This window comes from Lissotriton vulgaris, chromosome 1_1 (assembly GCF_964263255.1).
Source record: "Lissotriton vulgaris chromosome 1_1, aLisVul1.2, whole genome shotgun sequence".
Lineage (NCBI taxonomy): Eukaryota > Metazoa > Chordata > Amphibia > Caudata > Salamandridae > Lissotriton > Lissotriton vulgaris.
In genome coordinates, this window is record NC_141685.1 from 1,586,577,893 (window position 1) to 1,586,596,185 (window position 18,293).

An 18,293-nucleotide genomic window follows, 5' to 3' on the forward strand; every position below is an offset into this window, starting at 1 on the left:
GTCTGGACGACCCCACCTTTGGAAGTACGGTTGGAGTACCGATGGATGTATCTCCCACTCGTGCATTTGATGACTGTATCTGCTGAGCAGATCCGCCATCTGATTGTCCTTCCCTGGGAGGTGTTCTGCCATGAGGAAGATGTTCCTCTGAATGGCCCACTTCCACATGCTCTGAGCCAGGTGAGACAGCTGTGGTGAGTGGGTGCCTCCCTGCTTTTGGATGTAGTACATCGCGGTCATGTTGTCCGTCCGGACTAACACCACCTTGTTGCACAGATGTACAATGAAGGACTTGAGTGCCATGAAGATCGCCATCAGTTCTAGATAGTTGATGTGCATCTTCTGCTGCTGCGTCGTCCATAGTCCCTGCACCGTGTAAGTGAGCAGATGAGCTCCCCATCCCTGGAGAGATGCGTCCGTTGTCAGGATAACCTGTGGCACTGGCTCCTGGAACAGTCGGCCCTTGCAAAGGTTGTGTGGAGTCCACCAATGCAGAGAGTTGTATGCCCGACTGGTAACCAACACTAGGTCTGTTAATTGTCCCTGAGCCTGTGTCCACTGATTTGCTAAGCACTCCTGGAGCGGGCGCATATGCAACCGTGCGTGAGGGACTATGAAGATGCAGGAGGCCATCATGCCTATCAACTGCATGAACACTCTTGCTGGAAGTGAGTGTCCCGGTCTGAACTTCTGGATTAAAGACTGTATGCCGTCTATCCTGACCTGGTTTGGTTGCGCCTTGGCCGTCAGGGTATTGATTGTCGCACCCAGAAACTGCCGGACGTGTGCCGGCTGAAGGTGTGACTTTGGGTAATTCAACGAGAAACCCAGGTCGTGAAGGAGGTGAATGGTAGTCGACATGTCCGCGGCGCACTGCTGTTCCGACCTGGCTTGAACGAGCCAGTCGTCGAGGTAGGGGTAGACATGGATGTTCTGCCTCCTGAGGTGCGCTGCTACTGTCGCCAGACACTTGGTAAACACCCTTGGGGTAGTTGTGACTCCGAAGGGTAGGACTTTGAACTGATAATGCGTGCCCTGGATAGTGAACCTGAGGTACTTTCTGTGGGACGGATGTAGCGGGATGTGGAAATAAGCATCCTTGAGATCTAAGGTTGCTAAGAAGTCTCCTTTGTTTAACATAGGAAGGATCTGTTGCAGTGTAAGCATGTGGAAATGCTCTGACAGTATGTACAGATTGAGGGGACGGAGATCCAGAATTGGTCTGAGAGATCCGTCCTTCTTTGGAATGAGGAAGTACAGGGAATAAACCCCTGTTCCTTCCTCCCCCACTGGCACGAGCTCGATTGCCCCTTTTTGCAGCATCACCAATACTTCCTGCTGCAATAAGTGCAAGTGCTCTGCGGACATAGGTCTTTGCCTTGGTGGAATGTTGGGTGGAGTGGACTTTAACTCTAGACAATAACCGTACTGGATAAGCTGTCGCACCCACCTGTCTGTGGTGATGTTGATCCAGACGGGCAGGAACTGCTGTATTCTCCCCCCGACAGGTGTTAAATGGTCGGGGGGCAGTGACAGAGAGTCACTGGTTGCTTGGGGCAGAGGAGCGTGAATTGTTGCCTCCTTTGCCACGTCCTTTGTTGCTGTTTCCCCTGTAGCCCCTCTTGTTTTGTTTGGGGTACGAGGACTGTGCTCCACCTCTAGGGAACTGTGACTGTTGACCCAACTGTCCTCTGGTGACTCCACGGGCACCTGAGCGACGAAAATTATTGCCACGAAACTGCTGTGATTGTAGGGCCCCCATAGATTTAGCAGTTTGTGTCTTTTTTAATTTTTTCCAGGGTGGTGTCAACATCTGGACCAAACAGTCTATCCGGATTGACTGGTTGATTAAGTATGGTTGTTTGAATGTCAGGTTTGAACCCCGATATGCGGAGCCAAGCCTGTCTTCTGAGCATGACACTGGTGTTAATGGCCCTAGCGGCTGTGTCCGCGGCATCAAGTGCACACTTTATGGCCGCGTTGGAGATCAGTTGTCCTTCTTGTATAATCATTTTGGTGCCCTCTTGAAACTGCGGAGGCAGGTGTTCCACAATCTGCTCTAGTGTGTCGTAATGTGATCTATCATAACGTGCCAGTAGTGCCTGTGTATTTGCAATACGCCAGAAATTGGCAGCCTGTGCAGCCACTCTTTTGCCTCCTGCCTCTAGCACTTTGGACTCCTTATCCGGGGGAGGAGCTTCACCCGTTGTTTGGGAGTTGGCCCTCTTGCGTGCGTTTGCTACCACCAGGGAGTCAAGCGGCAACTGTCCTCGAATGTATGCAGGGTCTGCAGGCGCTGGTCTGTACTTTTTTTCAATACGTGGGTTGACCACCCTCGCCCTGGTAGGCTCTTTAAAGATGTCCGCAGCATGCTTGAGGACCCCTTTGAGCATAGGCAGGGTCTTTACAGTTCTTTCCGAAACTGAAAAGGTGTCGAATAGAAAGTCTTCCTCAACTGGGTCAGCATGCATGTCCACATCATGATTAGCAGCTGCCCTCTCAATGAGTGCATGAAAACCTGCAGAATCCTCTGTAGGGGATGCACGTGTACCGAAAGTCTGTGGGTCTTGTCCCACATCTTGGGTGCCTTGGTCCCCCATGACATAATAAGAATCTGGCTGTGCATCAGGTTCATTTACTGGGAACGTGTATTGTTCATCTTCACCATAGCCCTCACTTTCCGAGTGGTCTGGAGACGGTGTTGGGCTCCTTCCCAGAGGAGGCTGGATAGGTTCCATGAGGCCTGAGGCGTCCTGTGGAAACTTCTTCTTCTTTAGGGGGATGACATAGGATTCCACCGGCTGCGAAGTGATCTTCCTTTTGTAAAGGGTTAACTTCCCCGTGTCCGCGTCTATGAAACACTCCGAATCCTCTTCTGGGTCGGGCACTTGACCCGAAGATGCCCCTGCCGTAGAAGATTCCGACTTCTTTGGCGTCGATTTCGATGAAAAGGCCTTCGGCGCCACTTTTGGCGGTAGAAGGAAGAGGAGTTTACTTGCGGGCTTGACCGGGACGTCTGCCGCCTTCTGCGTCGATGGCGTTGGCGTCGACGAAGAGAAAGCCTTCTCCCTAATTCTTTGCAGCGAAGCAGCCACGAGAGATGCGTCGGTGACCGATGTCTTTGGCACCGACGAGGTGGCCTTGCCTTCGGATGCGACGCTCCGTTGGTCTTTTGGAGGGATGGACGGCGCCGACCCCGAGTCCTTGGAGCGATGCGCAGATGTCCCTGTTGGAGCCGGGGCTGTGTCTGTTGCCTTGGCTGGCTTTGCCTGCGCCGGCGCGCTTGTCTTGTGCGTGCCACCCTTCTTAGAGGATCTCTCCTCGGGCGCCGATTTTGACCCTGTGGAATCGCCGTGTTTCTTCGGCTTCTGCGGACCGGAGGTCGACGGAGTCGATGAGGCCGCCGGTTTATTTGTTTTTGCCGTTGCGACCGCCATCTTAGGGACGATTGAGTCCTTTACTTTCGGTTTCGGTTTCGGGTCGGCCATTTTAGGTGCAGTCGAGACCGTTGCTTTCAGTTTCGGTTTCGAAACCCTCGGCGCAGCAAGTATGTCCGTGGCCGGGCCAGCAGGCGGGGTCGTGGCTTGCGCTACAGGGTCTTGGGTAAGGCCGACAGGCGATCCCGCGACCCTCTCCAGATGTCCGCCAACTTCGGGGCATAGCTCGTCCCCTGAGCTATCTTCCGCGGCCCCATAAACCATATCGTCGTCCCCTACCTCGTCGACGTATTCAAGGCCTTGACCCACGACTCCGTCGTCGTCATATTCCGGATCAGCCTCGACCTCCGTCTCAGGCGGGGAGATTTGAAGATGATGGCTCTGCTCCTCTTCTTGGTCGTCGAAGATGTTCTCTGGATCCGGGGCCGCCTGTTTGGCCACAAGGCGCACCGCGCGCCGAATCGTGAGAGTTTTCTTCGACCTGAAACTCGCACAGGCCCTGCAACTTCCTTCGTCATGGTCTGGCGAAAGGCATTTATTACAGACCGGGTGCATGTCTATATGTGGGTATTTGGACCCACAGAGCGGACAGAGCTTAAACGGGCTCCGCTCCATGTTGGGAACTTAGTGTCGAGTCGCGATGAGAAGGCCTCGATGTCCGAAGAGTAGTAAAAACTCTGCTGATTCCGGCTCCGAGAGACGGAAGAACTCGAGACCGTACGCAAACAATACCGACGTAAAGAACCCAAAGCCTTTTGGCCGTTAAATTAGATGTTTATTCGGTTCCGACGGAGAGACGTCGAGACCGCATCCGAACCCAATGGCGGAAAAAAACAATCTGGGGATGGAGCCGATGCCCATGCGCACTGTAGTCCAGGGGAGGAGCCACCCATCTCAGGATACTTCGAAGACTCTTCCAGGACAACAATGTGCGATCATCCGGACCCAACACTAGGTGGCGATCTAATGCTAAGATATGAATTTAGCAGCCCACATGCCTCGAACAGTCGTTTATGTAGTGCGTGAAGAGCAGACGGCAAAACACCCTTAACCGTCCAAACAAGTCAAAAGACAAAACAATTATACATAGCTAAGCTCTCGCAACTACATTTGTGTTCATCCAAACAAGGTACAATGACCAAAAGTTAAAAAAGAAGCGCAGAAGCAGGTTCTTTGATGTAAGTCTTCTTGTCACAGCAAGATGTTTAATTTTCTCCAGACTTGAGAATAATACAGACGCCGACACGTGTTTCGTCGTGTGCGGTTGAGTCACACGACTCTTCAGGGCTTCCACTCCAATTTCAATGAATGGATGGAGTAAGTCTGGACCTCTGAAAGCTCAGTATCAAGCAATGGGTTTTCTGTGAGTTTATGCAACAGCCGATGCTGTGTGGCACAATATTCAGTTGCAGTGTGAGGATAATAAATGTCTTATCCCACTGGTAGTTTTCATATGAAGGAATAGCACTGCTAGTTGCTATGGTGTAGGGCGGAAAGCCGGGAGGGGATTCTTTATGGCGCCAAAAGAGGAAACGGGTACGTATCCTCCGCGGTGGTGTGCCGCTGCAGGCAATCCCTCCTCTGTTAGTTCCCGGCGGTCGTCTCTCGTGTACGTGTATAGTAGTTTGCACTTCTTGTTTGAAGCCAGAAATGCATGTCATTGCAAAAACACACTAGTGTTGATTGATCTAGATGCAGTGTCTGCTGCATCAAGGGCACATTTGATGGATGAGTGTTGTTAATTTGGACTCCTGAATCAAATCATTGGCTTTAGCCTTGTATTGGTCAGGTAAATGCTGCATTAGGCCCTCAAGCTCGTCGTAGTGAGCCCTATCGTATCTGGCAAGTAATGCTTGTGCATTAGCTATCCTCCAGTGATTAGCTGCTTGGGAGGCAACTTGTTTGCCGGAAGCGTCTAGCAGTTTTGACTGTCTGGAGGTGGAGCATCACCGGAGGTTTGGGAGTTGGCCCGCTTCCTAGTATTGGTCACTACCAAGGAATCTAAGGGAGTAGACCTTTAATGTAGGTGGGATCATTAGGGGTGGGTTTATATTTTTTATCAATCCGAGGATTGAGAATCCTGGTCTCGACAGGGTCTTTGAAGATGCCTGGAGCAAGTTTGATGACACCTTTAAGCATGGGTAATGTTTGTACTGTCCTTTGTGACTGTGCAAAAGTGCCTACCACAAAGTCCTCCTCTGTGGGGTCTGACTACATTTGCACACCATGATATTGAGCAGCCCTATCAATGAGCTGACTAACGCCAATGTTGTCATCTGGTGGAGATGGTCTGGTTGGGTATGCCACTGGATCAGGAAGCTCTGAAGGATCTACAGTGTGATTGTAGTCATCCATGTGTCCTGTGGTATGCAAGTGTGATCATCAGGATCATTTAAGGGGTCATTATTTCCACCCCCACCTCCTGGGTCATAATCATCCTGTGGTGGTGAGTATGGAGGAGTGTAGGAGACTTTGGAGGAGAGAAAGGCTCAGTAGGAAGAACAAGAGAAGAGGGTCTAAATGGTGAAGTTGCAGTCCTTTTTCTTCACAGGCACCTCAGGAATGTGTGGGGTGTCTGATTTTCTCTTGTTGGTGGGGATACTGATAATATGGCCTGTTTTAGGGTCCACCTGCAGTGTTTTTTGTTTCGGTTCAATGGGATCCGGTAGAAACAGTTCCTCCTCATTGTGTGGTTTCGGCAACCGTATTTTCGGTTCTGAACGTGGTTTAGAATTGTGCTCTGGAGCCTTTGAAGGGGTTTTCAAGTCCTTCGACTTTGTGGTCTAACCCAAAATCTTTTTCAGATTCGTAGGTTTTTGGGGTGTCTTCGGGTCTGAGGCCTTTTTTAGAGAAAGCGGGATATGTTCCTGGTTTCAGTGCAGACTGGGCTTTTGGGGCACTGATGTGCGGCTTGCTCGGTCCCGAGCCGCTGGAAGGCTTTACCTTTGTCTTCGGAGCAGGGCCTGAAGGCGGGGCTTCTGAAGTGTTCTTTGGGGCTTCTGAAGTGTTCTTTTGGTCTCGACTAAAGCCTTCAGGCGAAGTTTTGACCGGAGCCGCCTTTTTGGGTGGGGTAGGGTATGGGGCAGTTGTACTGACTAGCTGACCCGGAGTGATCTGGTCATCGGAGTCATCGTCATCAGCCTCAGATACAATGTTGAGCTCCTCTGAATACATCTTGAAAGTGCTGATCACTTTACTGCAAATATGTTATATCTTATGACCACTCCAGGTTCACTAAGATTTTCTGCAGTTAGTTATCAATTCGAGATTATGAACCTTTTTCTCAAGGCAGGCTCCTGAGGACTAAGAAACCACTTGTGAATTCTGCCCATTTTAGATACTTGAAGTCTATATCTAGGTTTTTGTAGAGCACATAGCTGTGCAAGAACAGGCTTCCCAGATCTTATCGAACCCAGAGAGACATACACTATTTTAGTTAAACAGATGCGTTTTCAGCTGTTTCATAAAACCTAACAGATTTTTATTTGCTCGGAGAGCAAGGGGGAGGGAATTACATCATTACGTGAACAAGTATGCACAGGAACGACCTCCACCTTTGGCTCTCCTAATTCTGGGGATCATCAGCAGGGAGAGGTCATTAGATCTCTGCTCTCTGACAGCTGTGAGGAATGATGAGATGCTGGAAGATATTGTCCCTGCTGGATGTTTATTTTAGCTTATGAGCAATAAACAAAGCTTTAAATTGCGTTTTTTTGGCTATTGGCAGGCAGTGAAGTTTAGCAAGGGCAGGACGCACTGCTACAAATTTGGAAAGACCTAAAAAAAAAAAAAATCAAAAACACGGGCCGCAGCATTCTAGATTACTTCCAACTTTGACATAGGAATGACTGACCAGACAAAGAGAATTGCCACAGTCCAAGCTCAATAGAATTATTTTTTTAGAAAGCAATTTTAAGAGCCTTAAATGATTATTTTCTAAACAGCAGTTTATTTTCCTGTAATCATATCCTACTTGATATCAGCACAGCAGTTAGGATAACCAGTCCTATGTTATAAGCCATGTTTATGTCTATAAATTCTGCAGTCAAACAGCTTGAAAATAAAAAGATGTCACATTGTTAAGGTCTGAATTCAATGTAGTTACCAATTGACAATTATACTTGAATGTAGATAATAAACAATACCTTGGAGCTGCCTTAATGATATCATCTACACGAAGAATCATTTCTGCTGCTTCAGCTGCACTTAGCAGAACTTGCCGCTTTACTTGAAAACTTTCAGTTATTCCAAGGTCTGCCATATCACCTATAGAACCATGCCTCATATCTATGGAAAAAGAATCAAACAATGGGAAATGTGATAAAGAAAGCTTGTTTCAGCAAAGTAACTTGCCTGCAACTATAGTTTTCAAATGTTAGAAGGTACTCATGCCACCCACCATGAGAAATACACTACTCTGCCAAAGATGGGTTGGACGCAGGTGAGGGAAGGTTGGTCTTCTGCATTGTGAACCATAGGTGGTTTACATTAGTGGTTCTGCGTGTTTGATACACACACAAATCCAGAGTTAAAAATTGAAAATATATATTGTGATCAAGGCCACCGTCCGGCGGTCAAAACGAGTCATTTAGACCGGATGATGCAATAAAAGGAAAATGCTACTTACCAGTATGCATCTGTTCTTGGCATGTAGAGTTGCAGAGTTGCACACTGTGCATAGATTGTCACCTAGTGTTGGGCCCGGATGTTTGCAGTTTGTTGTTGTCCTGAAAAGTTCTTTGGATGTCACAAGATAGGGGACTCCTCCTTTGGACCACATTGCGCATGGGCATCGGCTTCATCCCCAGATTGTTTTTCGCCATTTGGGAAATGATGGACCTTTGCAAGAAAAGGAAGGATGCCCATGTAATTTGCATCTAAATAAGATATTACTGAAACAGACAAGGTTAGCCGGGGAGGCGGGTGAGCGTGTGTGACTCTGCAGCTCTACATGCCAAGAACAGATGCATACTGGTAAATAGCATTTTCCGTTGGAGGCATATGAGCTGCAGATCGTACACTTAGCATCGATTGTGCAGCAGTGTCTCCCTAGCGGTGGTCGCTTGTATCCGTTGCAGCATACTGAAATGGTGTTCTAAGGACAGCTTGGCCTACTGCTGCTTGGCTTGCCGATCAACACAATAGTGTTTAGTGAAGGTGTGTATTGTAGACCATGTTGCTGCCTTGCATATGTCCTCTAGTGGTATATTTCCTAAGAAAGCCATAGACGCTCCTAGTTTGCGAGTGGAGTGCGCTTTAGGAGGAACCGTTGGTGTACGTTTAGCTTTTTGATCGCCTATTTGAATGCACTTTACAATCCATCTGGCAATTCCTCCTTTAGAGATGGGATTGCCCTTGTGTGGGGGAGAGAAAGATACAAATAGTTGTTTTGTCTTTCTGAAGGATTTAGTCCTGTCTGTGTAGTATAACAGTGCTCTTCTAACATCTAAGGTGTGTAAAGCCCTTTCTGCAACAGAGTCCGGTTTTTAAAAAAAACACTGGTAGCTCTGATTGGTTAAGGTGAAAAGGAGTAATAACTTTTGGCAGGAATTTAGGATTGGGCCCAAGAACCACTTTGTTAGGATGTATCTGAAAAAATGGCTCTTGTATTTTGAATGCTTGTATTTCACTAACTCTTCTGAGAGAGGTGATGGCAACAAAGAAAGCAGTTTTCCATGTTAGGAATTGCAATTCACACTTATGTAAAGGCTCGAAAGGGGGTCCCATAAGTCTTGTAAGGACCACATTTAGGTTCCATACTGGAGCAGGCGGTAACCTAGGTGGGATTATTAGTTTTAATCCTTCCATAAATGCTTTTATTGCAGGTACTCTAAAGAGATAGATGTTGCCTATTCTGTTAATAGGCTGCAATTGCTGTCAGATGCAGGCATATGGAAGAATAAGCCAAATTGGACCTTTGTAGGTGTAGAAGGTAGCAAACAATATTCTGGATGGAAACATCTAGTGGATCAATGTGATTATTGTTACAATATATTGCAAATCTTTTCCACTTAGCTGCATAACATGCTCTGGTAGTGGGTCTCCTAGCTTCTTTTGATTATGTTCACACAGTCTGGTCGTAGGTTTAAGTAACCGAACTCTAAGTCTTCAGGAGCCAGATCGCCAAATTCAGTTGGCTTAGTTCTGGGTGTCTTATTTCTCCATGGTTCTGTGTTAACAGGGATGGAGTGAGCCGTAATTTCTGATGTGGAACCAGTGAGAGATCTAGCAGTGTGGTGAACCACAGCTGACGTGCCCATGAGGGAGCCACTAGTATTAGTTTGAGAGACTGTTGTCTGAGCTTGCGTACTACTAGTGGAATGAGTGGGAGAGGCAGAAAAGCGTACGCAAATCTGCCTGACCAGTTCATCCATATCGCATTCCCCTCCTACCGTGGGTGTGGAAACTTGGCGGCGAAGGTTGGGCATTTTGCATTTTCGTAGGTGGCAAACAGATCTATCTGTGGATGCCCTCACATTTGGAAGAATGGTTGAAGAACTTGTGGGTGTATCTTCCATTCGTGAATCTGTTGTGACTGACTACTCAACAGATCTGCTATCTGCTTGTGAATTCCTGGAAGGTGTTCTACTGTCAGGTGTATGTTTTGAGGAATGGCCCATCTCCAAATGTTCTGTGCAAGCTGGGACAGTTGCAGAGAGTGTGTCCCCTCTTTTTTTGTATATAATACATGGCTGTCATATTGTCTGTCCGGATTAGGACAGCTTTGTTTCGTACTTTTACCTGAAACGTTTTGAGTGCTAGGAAAATTGCTAGCAGCTCTAGATGGTTGATATGGAACGGTCTTTGTTGGTTGTTCCATAGGCCTTGTGTGGTATAATGCAAAAGATGGGCTCCCTATCCTGTGAGGGATGTATCGTGAGCACTATCTGTGGAACAGGGTCTAGGAACGGCCGTCCCTTTGTCAAGTTTTTGGTGTTCCACCATTGCAGAGAGCGAGATGTACGGCTGTCAACCAACACCAGGTCTGTGAGCTGACCTTGAGCCCGATTCCACTGTTATGCTAGACATTCTTGTAATGGGCACATTTGCAGTCTTGCGTGAGGAACTATGAAGATGCAAGACGCCATCATGCCTATTAGTCTCATGAACATCTGGCTTGGAGAGACTGCTGGTGTTGAAAAAGGGAGACTAAGGTCTGAATGCTCTGTATCCTGGCTTGACTGGGATACGCTAGAGCTGTAGGTGTATATGGTAGCTCCTAGATATTGATTAACGTGCGAAGGCTCTAGGTGCGACTTGGTGTAGTTTATTGTAAACCCCAAGTCATGCAATGTCTGAATTGTTTGTTGTGTGTTGTACAGAGTCCATCAGAGCATGTATATATCTCCCCATGAGACATGTGGCATTGGTCGATTTTAGAGCCATACTCTCAGAAGAGAAAATCTTCTTTGCAGTCCAGACTTGCAGGCAAAGGATGAGAGGATAGAAAATCAGGATCACCAGGAGGTACCCTATATCTCCTTCCAACACCCTTAGCCACTGCAGAAGCTGTAAGAGGCCGGTTCCAAACCTCCAATATAGGCTCAGTCAAAGCCTCATTAGAAGGAAGCAATGGTTCTACAACTGAAGATGGGGAATGAAGGACCTCAGTCAATATATTAGCCTTCAATTCAGCTGTAGGCAAAGTCAAATTTAAAAGAGCCACAGCCTTTTTAATGACCACATGGTATGGTGCAACGGCCTTTGAAGGGGCATCAGAAACAGAGGACAGCTCCCATTCAGGGGAAAGCTCCAAGCCACTAGCTTCCCTCAAATCATCAAAATAGTCCTCCTGAAGCTCACCTTCTTCCATCTCAGCCTCTCTATATCTTTGCTCCTCTATGAGACGCTGAGCTTCCCGCCTCGATCTTTTCTCCGCGAGCCGAGCCGTTGGATCCGTGACAGACTCCCCGGAGCAGAGATCGGATCCAGAAGCACAAGCTGCCGCACACGAGGTAGAGTCTGAGCCGGTGTCGATGGAATCGGCGTCGCCGAGAAAAGCCAAGGCGAAGCCTGCGCCGGCATAAATGGCATAAAAGGAGCTGGAGCATAGGAGTGAGGAACTCCTAAATTATATGCCAAAGGACCCATGGGACCCGAAGGTGCACCAGAGGGGTACAAAGCTCTCGAGTAGACTCCATAAATCGCATTTAAAAACGAAGTAGGGTCTTGACCAGGAACTGGGAAGGGCGGGTAAGAACCCATAGGATGCCCTCTGAGGTTCCGAATTCACATCCTCTTTCACAGGTGGATTGACTGGAGTCACCAAGCCCTCTTGTTAAGGAGCCTCTTCTTCCTCTCGAGCCGGGGACAGCGCCGCAGAGGGAACCAACACCGGAGCCGGAGAATGTACCGGCGACTTCAAGGGCGGAGCCTCACCTTCCGGAACACCAAGCGAAGGAGACACCTCAACTTTTCTATGCCTCCTCATAGGCGACTTCAGCCTCGACTCCGAGTCCTTACCGGAGTGATGACGAGATCCATGCCTTCGCTTCTTATGCTTTTTCTTCGCTGACCTCGAAGCATGACCAGAAGACTACTTCGAAGGCGACGCCGTGCGGGACCTCGCCCTACTCGAACGCGATCTCTAAGCCGCCTTCTCTTTTCTACCTTTCAACTTTGCCACCAGAAGTTTTGCTTCCCTCTCTCGAAAAGCCTTCGGGTTCATCTTCTTACACAAAGAACAGTCTTTGACATCGTGGTCCGAACTCAGGCACTAGATACAATCTTCATGTGGGTCCGTAACAGACATCTTGCCGCACTCCCCGCAAGGGTTGAACCCGGTCTTCTTAGTCGACATCCTCTGCGAGAAACAAAGAAGCAAGAAGCCAAACAGAGAAAAACAGTAACAGTTACCAACAGCTACAGAGGCTCCCCAAAACCGTTAGCATCGACGACGCGGAAAAAAGGGAACTGATGTCATCACGCTGGCGTAGACCTATTATAGAGTCTGTGACGTCAGCGGAGCCACGCGCGATGGCGTGCGTTCCTGTGACGTCGTCCACGCTGGCGAGCTGCAAAGAATTTTCCGAACGTTGCTGACGCAGGGGGGATATTCACAAGGTGAGGAATCCACTGGCAGATGTCTCCATCAGAATGATATTTATCTATCCTGGGGATGAGAATACTTGCCCGAACAGGATCCTCAAATAGGTCATCACAGGTCTTAATTACCCCTACTAATTCACCACCCCCATATGCTCAAGGGTATTTTTAACATGTGTTGTGCCTCAGGAGTAGGATGTGATGAATGAGAAGGGTTAGTACCAACATGATTCCTCTTTAAAGGAATGTGATAGGTTTCCTCTGACTCAGATTTGCGTTTACAAGACCATTTGGTTGCAATATGCCCGGTTTTTAGACTGATGTACAGTTCTTTATTGTTTCAGGTCCGGTTTTGAAGGCAGGACATAATTCGGCACCTACATTTTCGGTGCTGGTGTCTTGGGTGCAGAGGATTTTGGTTCCAAAGACTGTTTCGGCGTCGCAGGAGGTGGGGCTGTGACGAGTGTTGGTTTTTGCTTTTAACGCATGAGGGGGGGGGGGGGGGGGGGGGGGGCAACCACACCACACAAAATGTGGGTCAGAGGAAGCCTTCCTCATACAGAAGGGAAAATGCTCTAAATGTTAAGGCACTTGTGTAGAAAAACTCTTCAGGGAGAACATAAAAGGAAATGTAAAACTTCAAACAATTTTAGGACAACACAATCCTGAAAAGAAAACCTCAAAATAGAATGAAACCCCTACGAGATTTACGAGTTACACTCCGCATGAGTCGTCCCAAGAAAAAAACTTCGGTTGTGATGCAAACTGCATGTACAGTGCATGCTTGGGAAAAATAGGCTCACTAAAGGAGGAGTGTGTTTTTCAAGCATGTGTACTTTTTACACTGCCGGCCATCTTTTCTACATTCATGTTTTTCTGTACCCCATAGGAGTTTTCTTTGCCACATTAATAGTTTCAGGACAGGTTTTGTCATGAGCCTCAAATCCACTTTTTTTATTGCCAATATATTATCAGAAGGAAAATTGGACAGTGCTGGCCTGTTCTAGGGTGTCAACCTGCGTTTTGGGAAATGGTACCTAGTTATCCTTTATAAAATAACAAGTGCTCCAGCGTGGCTGCTTGCAGGTGGGCATGTTCTAAGTTTAAGGTTATTATGGAAAATCTATGATGCAGAACGATGCTATATTCCTATGCAGACTTCCAAAATCTTGAGTAGTTGCCTTTACTTCTGGATTGTGTTACAGTCAAAATGCTCTTCATTCCAAAGTCTATAAAAGAGTTCTGGCAAGAATAAAAAATTGAGGAGCAGGTTAACACTTGGACTCAGAGGGTTTTTGCCCTTACAAGGAGTTAGCATTAAGCGAGAAGCATGGACCCCATCCATCATACTTCAGTCTTTAGTTGCACTTCTCGAAAAATTGCTCAGCTGAAAACCAGAATCTGAGATAAATGGTTCAGCCTTGGGGCCCCGGTTTAGGTTCTTCCCGAATCCAGGGCTCTGAACTACCCAGTAGGCTACTGCCATACCTTTCTGTTTCCAAGGATGTTAGTGTCTTAAGCTAAGTGCAGAAAACTGAAAAAATCTACTTTTTTGATGCAGCAGGTTATAGAATGCTGGTAATTGTCTAAGATTTGAACGCCATGATGCCAGTCTCCCAGAAACTGGATGCATCTTTCATCACAGAAACCTGGCTGAACTCCCTGTGCTAGCCCAACATGGACCTAGTGGTGCCGCCTGGTTTCGCAATTATCCACAAAGATAGACCCGAGCACAAAGGGGGCAGCATAGCAATTATTCACAAAAGTAACTTCTCCATCCTAGAAAGTCCCTTTTGCCTTTATAACTTGTTAGAATGCCTTTCAGTCACCATCAAATCGCCCACAAACAGTTCACTACAATGCCACCTCCTTTACCACCCTCCAGGCAACTCCATCGATTTCGGTGCGCAGTTATCTGACCTGATCACCAAATACGCACTCACCAACGATAACATAATTCTGGGCGACCTCAACCTAAGATGGAACAAAACAAAAAATCCAATCTCTCAACAACCTCCTGCTAGACAACGATATGATCCAACACTGCTCAGAGGGGAAACACCATAGAGGAGCCATCCTGGATGCAATCATTGCGGAAAAAAATGCAATCACTATTGACTTCATCATCCCAGTGGACTGGTCCGACCACCACATTATACTCTTTCATATCAACCAACCGGCCCTATCCCAACCACCTATTCAGGCCTCTCCTATGTGGGTCAGGAACACTTCCTGAGTCCCCCGAGAAACTGGAAGGTCTAAGCACGCTCCTCCCAAACACGGCGGATCTCCTCTCAACCACTGAACTCACCTCGCTCTACCATTCCAACTTGAAGCTCACCTTGAACCGGCTGGCATCCTGGAAACTAAAAACAGAAGCACCCCCTCCAGGTACTGGTTCACCACAGACATAAATGAGGAAAGAAGACACCTCAGAACACTAGAAAGAACCTGAAGGAACAACCCCTCCTCACTCCATCGGGGGCCAACTCAAGGCAGCATGCAGAAAGTACAACGATCTCATCAAGAGCAATAAGAAACATTCTCCTGCTCCGCCTTAGACAATGCTAAAAACCGCCCCAAAGAACCCTATCATCAAGAGCCAAACATCCAAACCAGTGACAGCTAACCTGGAGGTGTCCAATATCCACAGTGACAACTTCGCCAGCTTTTTCAACAACAAAAAATTGCCAAAATTGATAGATTGCTCAGCACCAAGCCCTCCACCCACATGCAGTTATGACACCAGCAACTAATAGCAATACCCCAAAGATCACGCCTACTCGCTGGTCTTCCTTCCGTCCCTTCCAGGAACAAGTGATAAGCAACCCGATTGCCACCACTAAACCCTCTTCCCACGCCCTCAACCAGCTTTCCTCAAGACAGACTAAAGACTTGAAGCTTATACTAGCCCCAATTTGGTGCAAGATTATCAACAGCTCACTGAACGCGGGAACCATTCCAGACTGCCTCAAAATAGGACAAGTTACGCCGCTATTAAAAAAAACCTGGCCTCGACCCCAAGGACATGAACAACTTTAGACCGGTATCGAACCTTCCTCTCCTATCCAAAATTCTAGAAAGATTTGTTCTTCCACAGTTAACCCAACACCTTGAGAATATCAAACTACTAGACCCACACCAATCAGGATTCAGAAAGGGCGGCAGCACCGAAACCGAATCTTAAATGTCCTAGACGATCTTCACATGCCACTCTACTCTGACCAATGTAGCCTTCTCGTTTGACACAGTTGACCACACCCTGCTCCTCAAAGTCCTCCAGGAGAGAGTGGGTATTGAAAAGACGGTTCTAAAATGGTTCTCCTCCTTTTTCCACAACCGCACACAAAGAATCAAAATCAACAGCTTTGAGTCTGACCCCTTCCCGTTAGCAGAGGAGTTCCACAAGGGCCAGTACTCTCCCCACAACTTTTCAACATCTACATGGAACCACTCACCAAACTGCTAAGAAACTCCAACATCCTCTTCCACCTCTATGCGGATGACAACTATCTGGAAACCACCGTGATCGCAGACATTCATAGACTTAATGTCACGCTTATGGAGGTCCAACAAAGGCTCTCAACCAACCACCTCAAACTTAACCAAGAGAAAACTGAAGTGCTCCTCATCTCCAACAGGGACGAGAACTCCCAAATCATCGAATGGCTCAAAGCCTTAGACGTCCTCAATGGCGCCCTTACGCCAACAGACACGGTGAAATCCCTAAGGATTACCCTCGACCCCAAACTGGACCTGAAAAAAAAAAACACATTTCAAAGACAGTCAAAAGTGTGTTCCTAAATCTGATACTACTCTACAAAATAAAACCCTTCCTTCCCTCGAAAGATCTTAAACAGGCCACTCAGGCATTGGTGCTCTCCAGAATTGACTATGGCATTGCAGCACTGACCGGGTCAGCAAAATCTCACCTAGGTCCTCTGTCCAATACCCTCAACGCCGCAGCAAGAATGGTCACAGGAACTGAGAAATACGAGCACATCTCGCCGGCACTCAAGGAACTGAAATAGCTCCCTATTGACCAACGAGCCAGCTTCCGTACAGCTTGCCTTACGCACAAAGCCTTGCACACTGGCAAACCAGAATACCTGGCTGCCAAACTCAAAAGGGCCGGTCAGTCCAGGAACCTCAGAAGCTCCAACACACTTCTCATCCCACTCAAATCACGGAAACACAAAACCTTAAATAAATCCTTAGCGGATCTTGGGAAATGCTCCCAAGATCTGGAACTCAAACCCCCCCCCCCCCCCCCCATATCAGAATGACCAACCTCATTCCTGAAATTCAAAACTTTACTCAAAGCCCTCTTCCTACAACGCTCTCGTCCGTAATGAGAATCCAGCTTTTGATTGGGGTAGGACAGCTATCTCCCCCTCTCGAAACCCCACAGCCGGAAGAGGCGCTCTCGAACTCTGTTCCTCGATGCTCTCAAGTTGATGATCTGTAGTCTATTATTTCTCTTATTGCTCTTGTGTTCTTGTTTGCCGCCCAAACATTTCTTGTTCATATCTGTTCATGCTGTGAAGCACTCCGATACCCTTGGGTCCGGCTAGCTCTATACAAAACTTCAATAAATAAATAAATATTAAAGAAGCATTCTCTGAATCTTCTCTTCAAAAATAGGTTTCAAACCTGTAGAATTGGAGCAGCCAGATATGGACTCATCTAGCTCATAAGGCTGAATATATCAGCACAAAGTATGCACTGTGACTAGGCCTCTGGCAATAGTATGGTATTGTCTGCAAAAAAGAAAGTTTCAAATGGAATACTTAGAAGAATGAAAAGACCAGTCTATGAAGAGTTAATGCTTTAGTGTGAAATTGAGCTAGTAAATAAGAATGAAGCTACCAGTCACCAAACTGAGCAAAAAGATTCTGAAGTTAATTTGATAAGCATCCTTTGGAATACATTTTCATAGTAACGAGTCAAACATTAACCCCTGTGTTCTTACCAAGTCCATACGTTGATTTCCCTTCAGTATGAGCAGCTCGGAGCTGGGAAACAAGATCTGCACTATCATATCCAGCATTATCTGCTATAATAATGGGCAGCTACAAATAGAAAGTAAAAACAATCCATCAGTGGATGATACATATCTACATTACTCTAGAAGGTGCAAACAATTTAAAATGGTTCTCCACTGCAAATATCTCCTACAAACTAATACCACTGATAGAAGAAGGTAACACTCAGCCTGACAATCACATTGGTATTAGGTTAGTTATGTCTGCAACAACATAAAAAAGCTGTAAAATAAACTTTCTGCTACAGAATCACCATATTCTTGAGTCACTAAGAATCAAAAATAAGATGCACAAGCCAAATTCAAAAACAGATTTATACGCGAGGTTACATATTTCCAAGAGTTGTTTTTCAGATTACAGCAAGTCGTGATAATAAAAGCTAAGTTCATCAAGTTTCCCTCTAGCACACTAAATATTTGTCAATCGCGATTAGCTTTGAAAATGGAATTTGATGAATGCTACAATCCACTTGCAAATGGTCTTCTTTAAAGAGACTTAACTTTAGCATGAGGATGAAACCAACATCAGATGTTGGTTGGCAGCATTTTGGCTATGTTAATGCTTGTCTTGCAAAACTTGTCAGTCCAGCTGCGGGGCCCTCACCAATATGAAAACATATATATTGTCTAAAAGCAAAAAATATTTTTTGTCTCAGAAAGCACAGATTACCATAGTAATCTGACACATAAGGAACCTATTTTTTGTGAGCGTGCCCCTTGTGAAAGATCAGAATGCAGTCACTCACAGTGAAAGCAGGATGACTGAC

General features: G+C 46.9%; 1 protein-coding gene across 1 annotated transcript in view; it reads right to left on the bottom strand.

The window, feature by feature from the left end:
• The window catches only part of CCT2 (chaperonin containing TCP1 subunit 2), a 190,573-nt gene that overhangs the window by 50,121 nt on the left and 122,159 nt on the right, over nucleotides 1-18,293 (bottom strand). The window contains exons 14-15 of the mRNA XM_086918137.1: nucleotides 17,455-17,554; nucleotides 7,583-7,724 (exon numbers count right to left, since the gene is read on the bottom strand). Coding sequence (XP_086774263.1) covers nucleotides 7,583-7,724; nucleotides 17,455-17,554 — 242 coding nt within the window. The remainder of the gene's footprint in view (nucleotides 1-7,582; nucleotides 7,725-17,454; nucleotides 17,555-18,293) is intronic.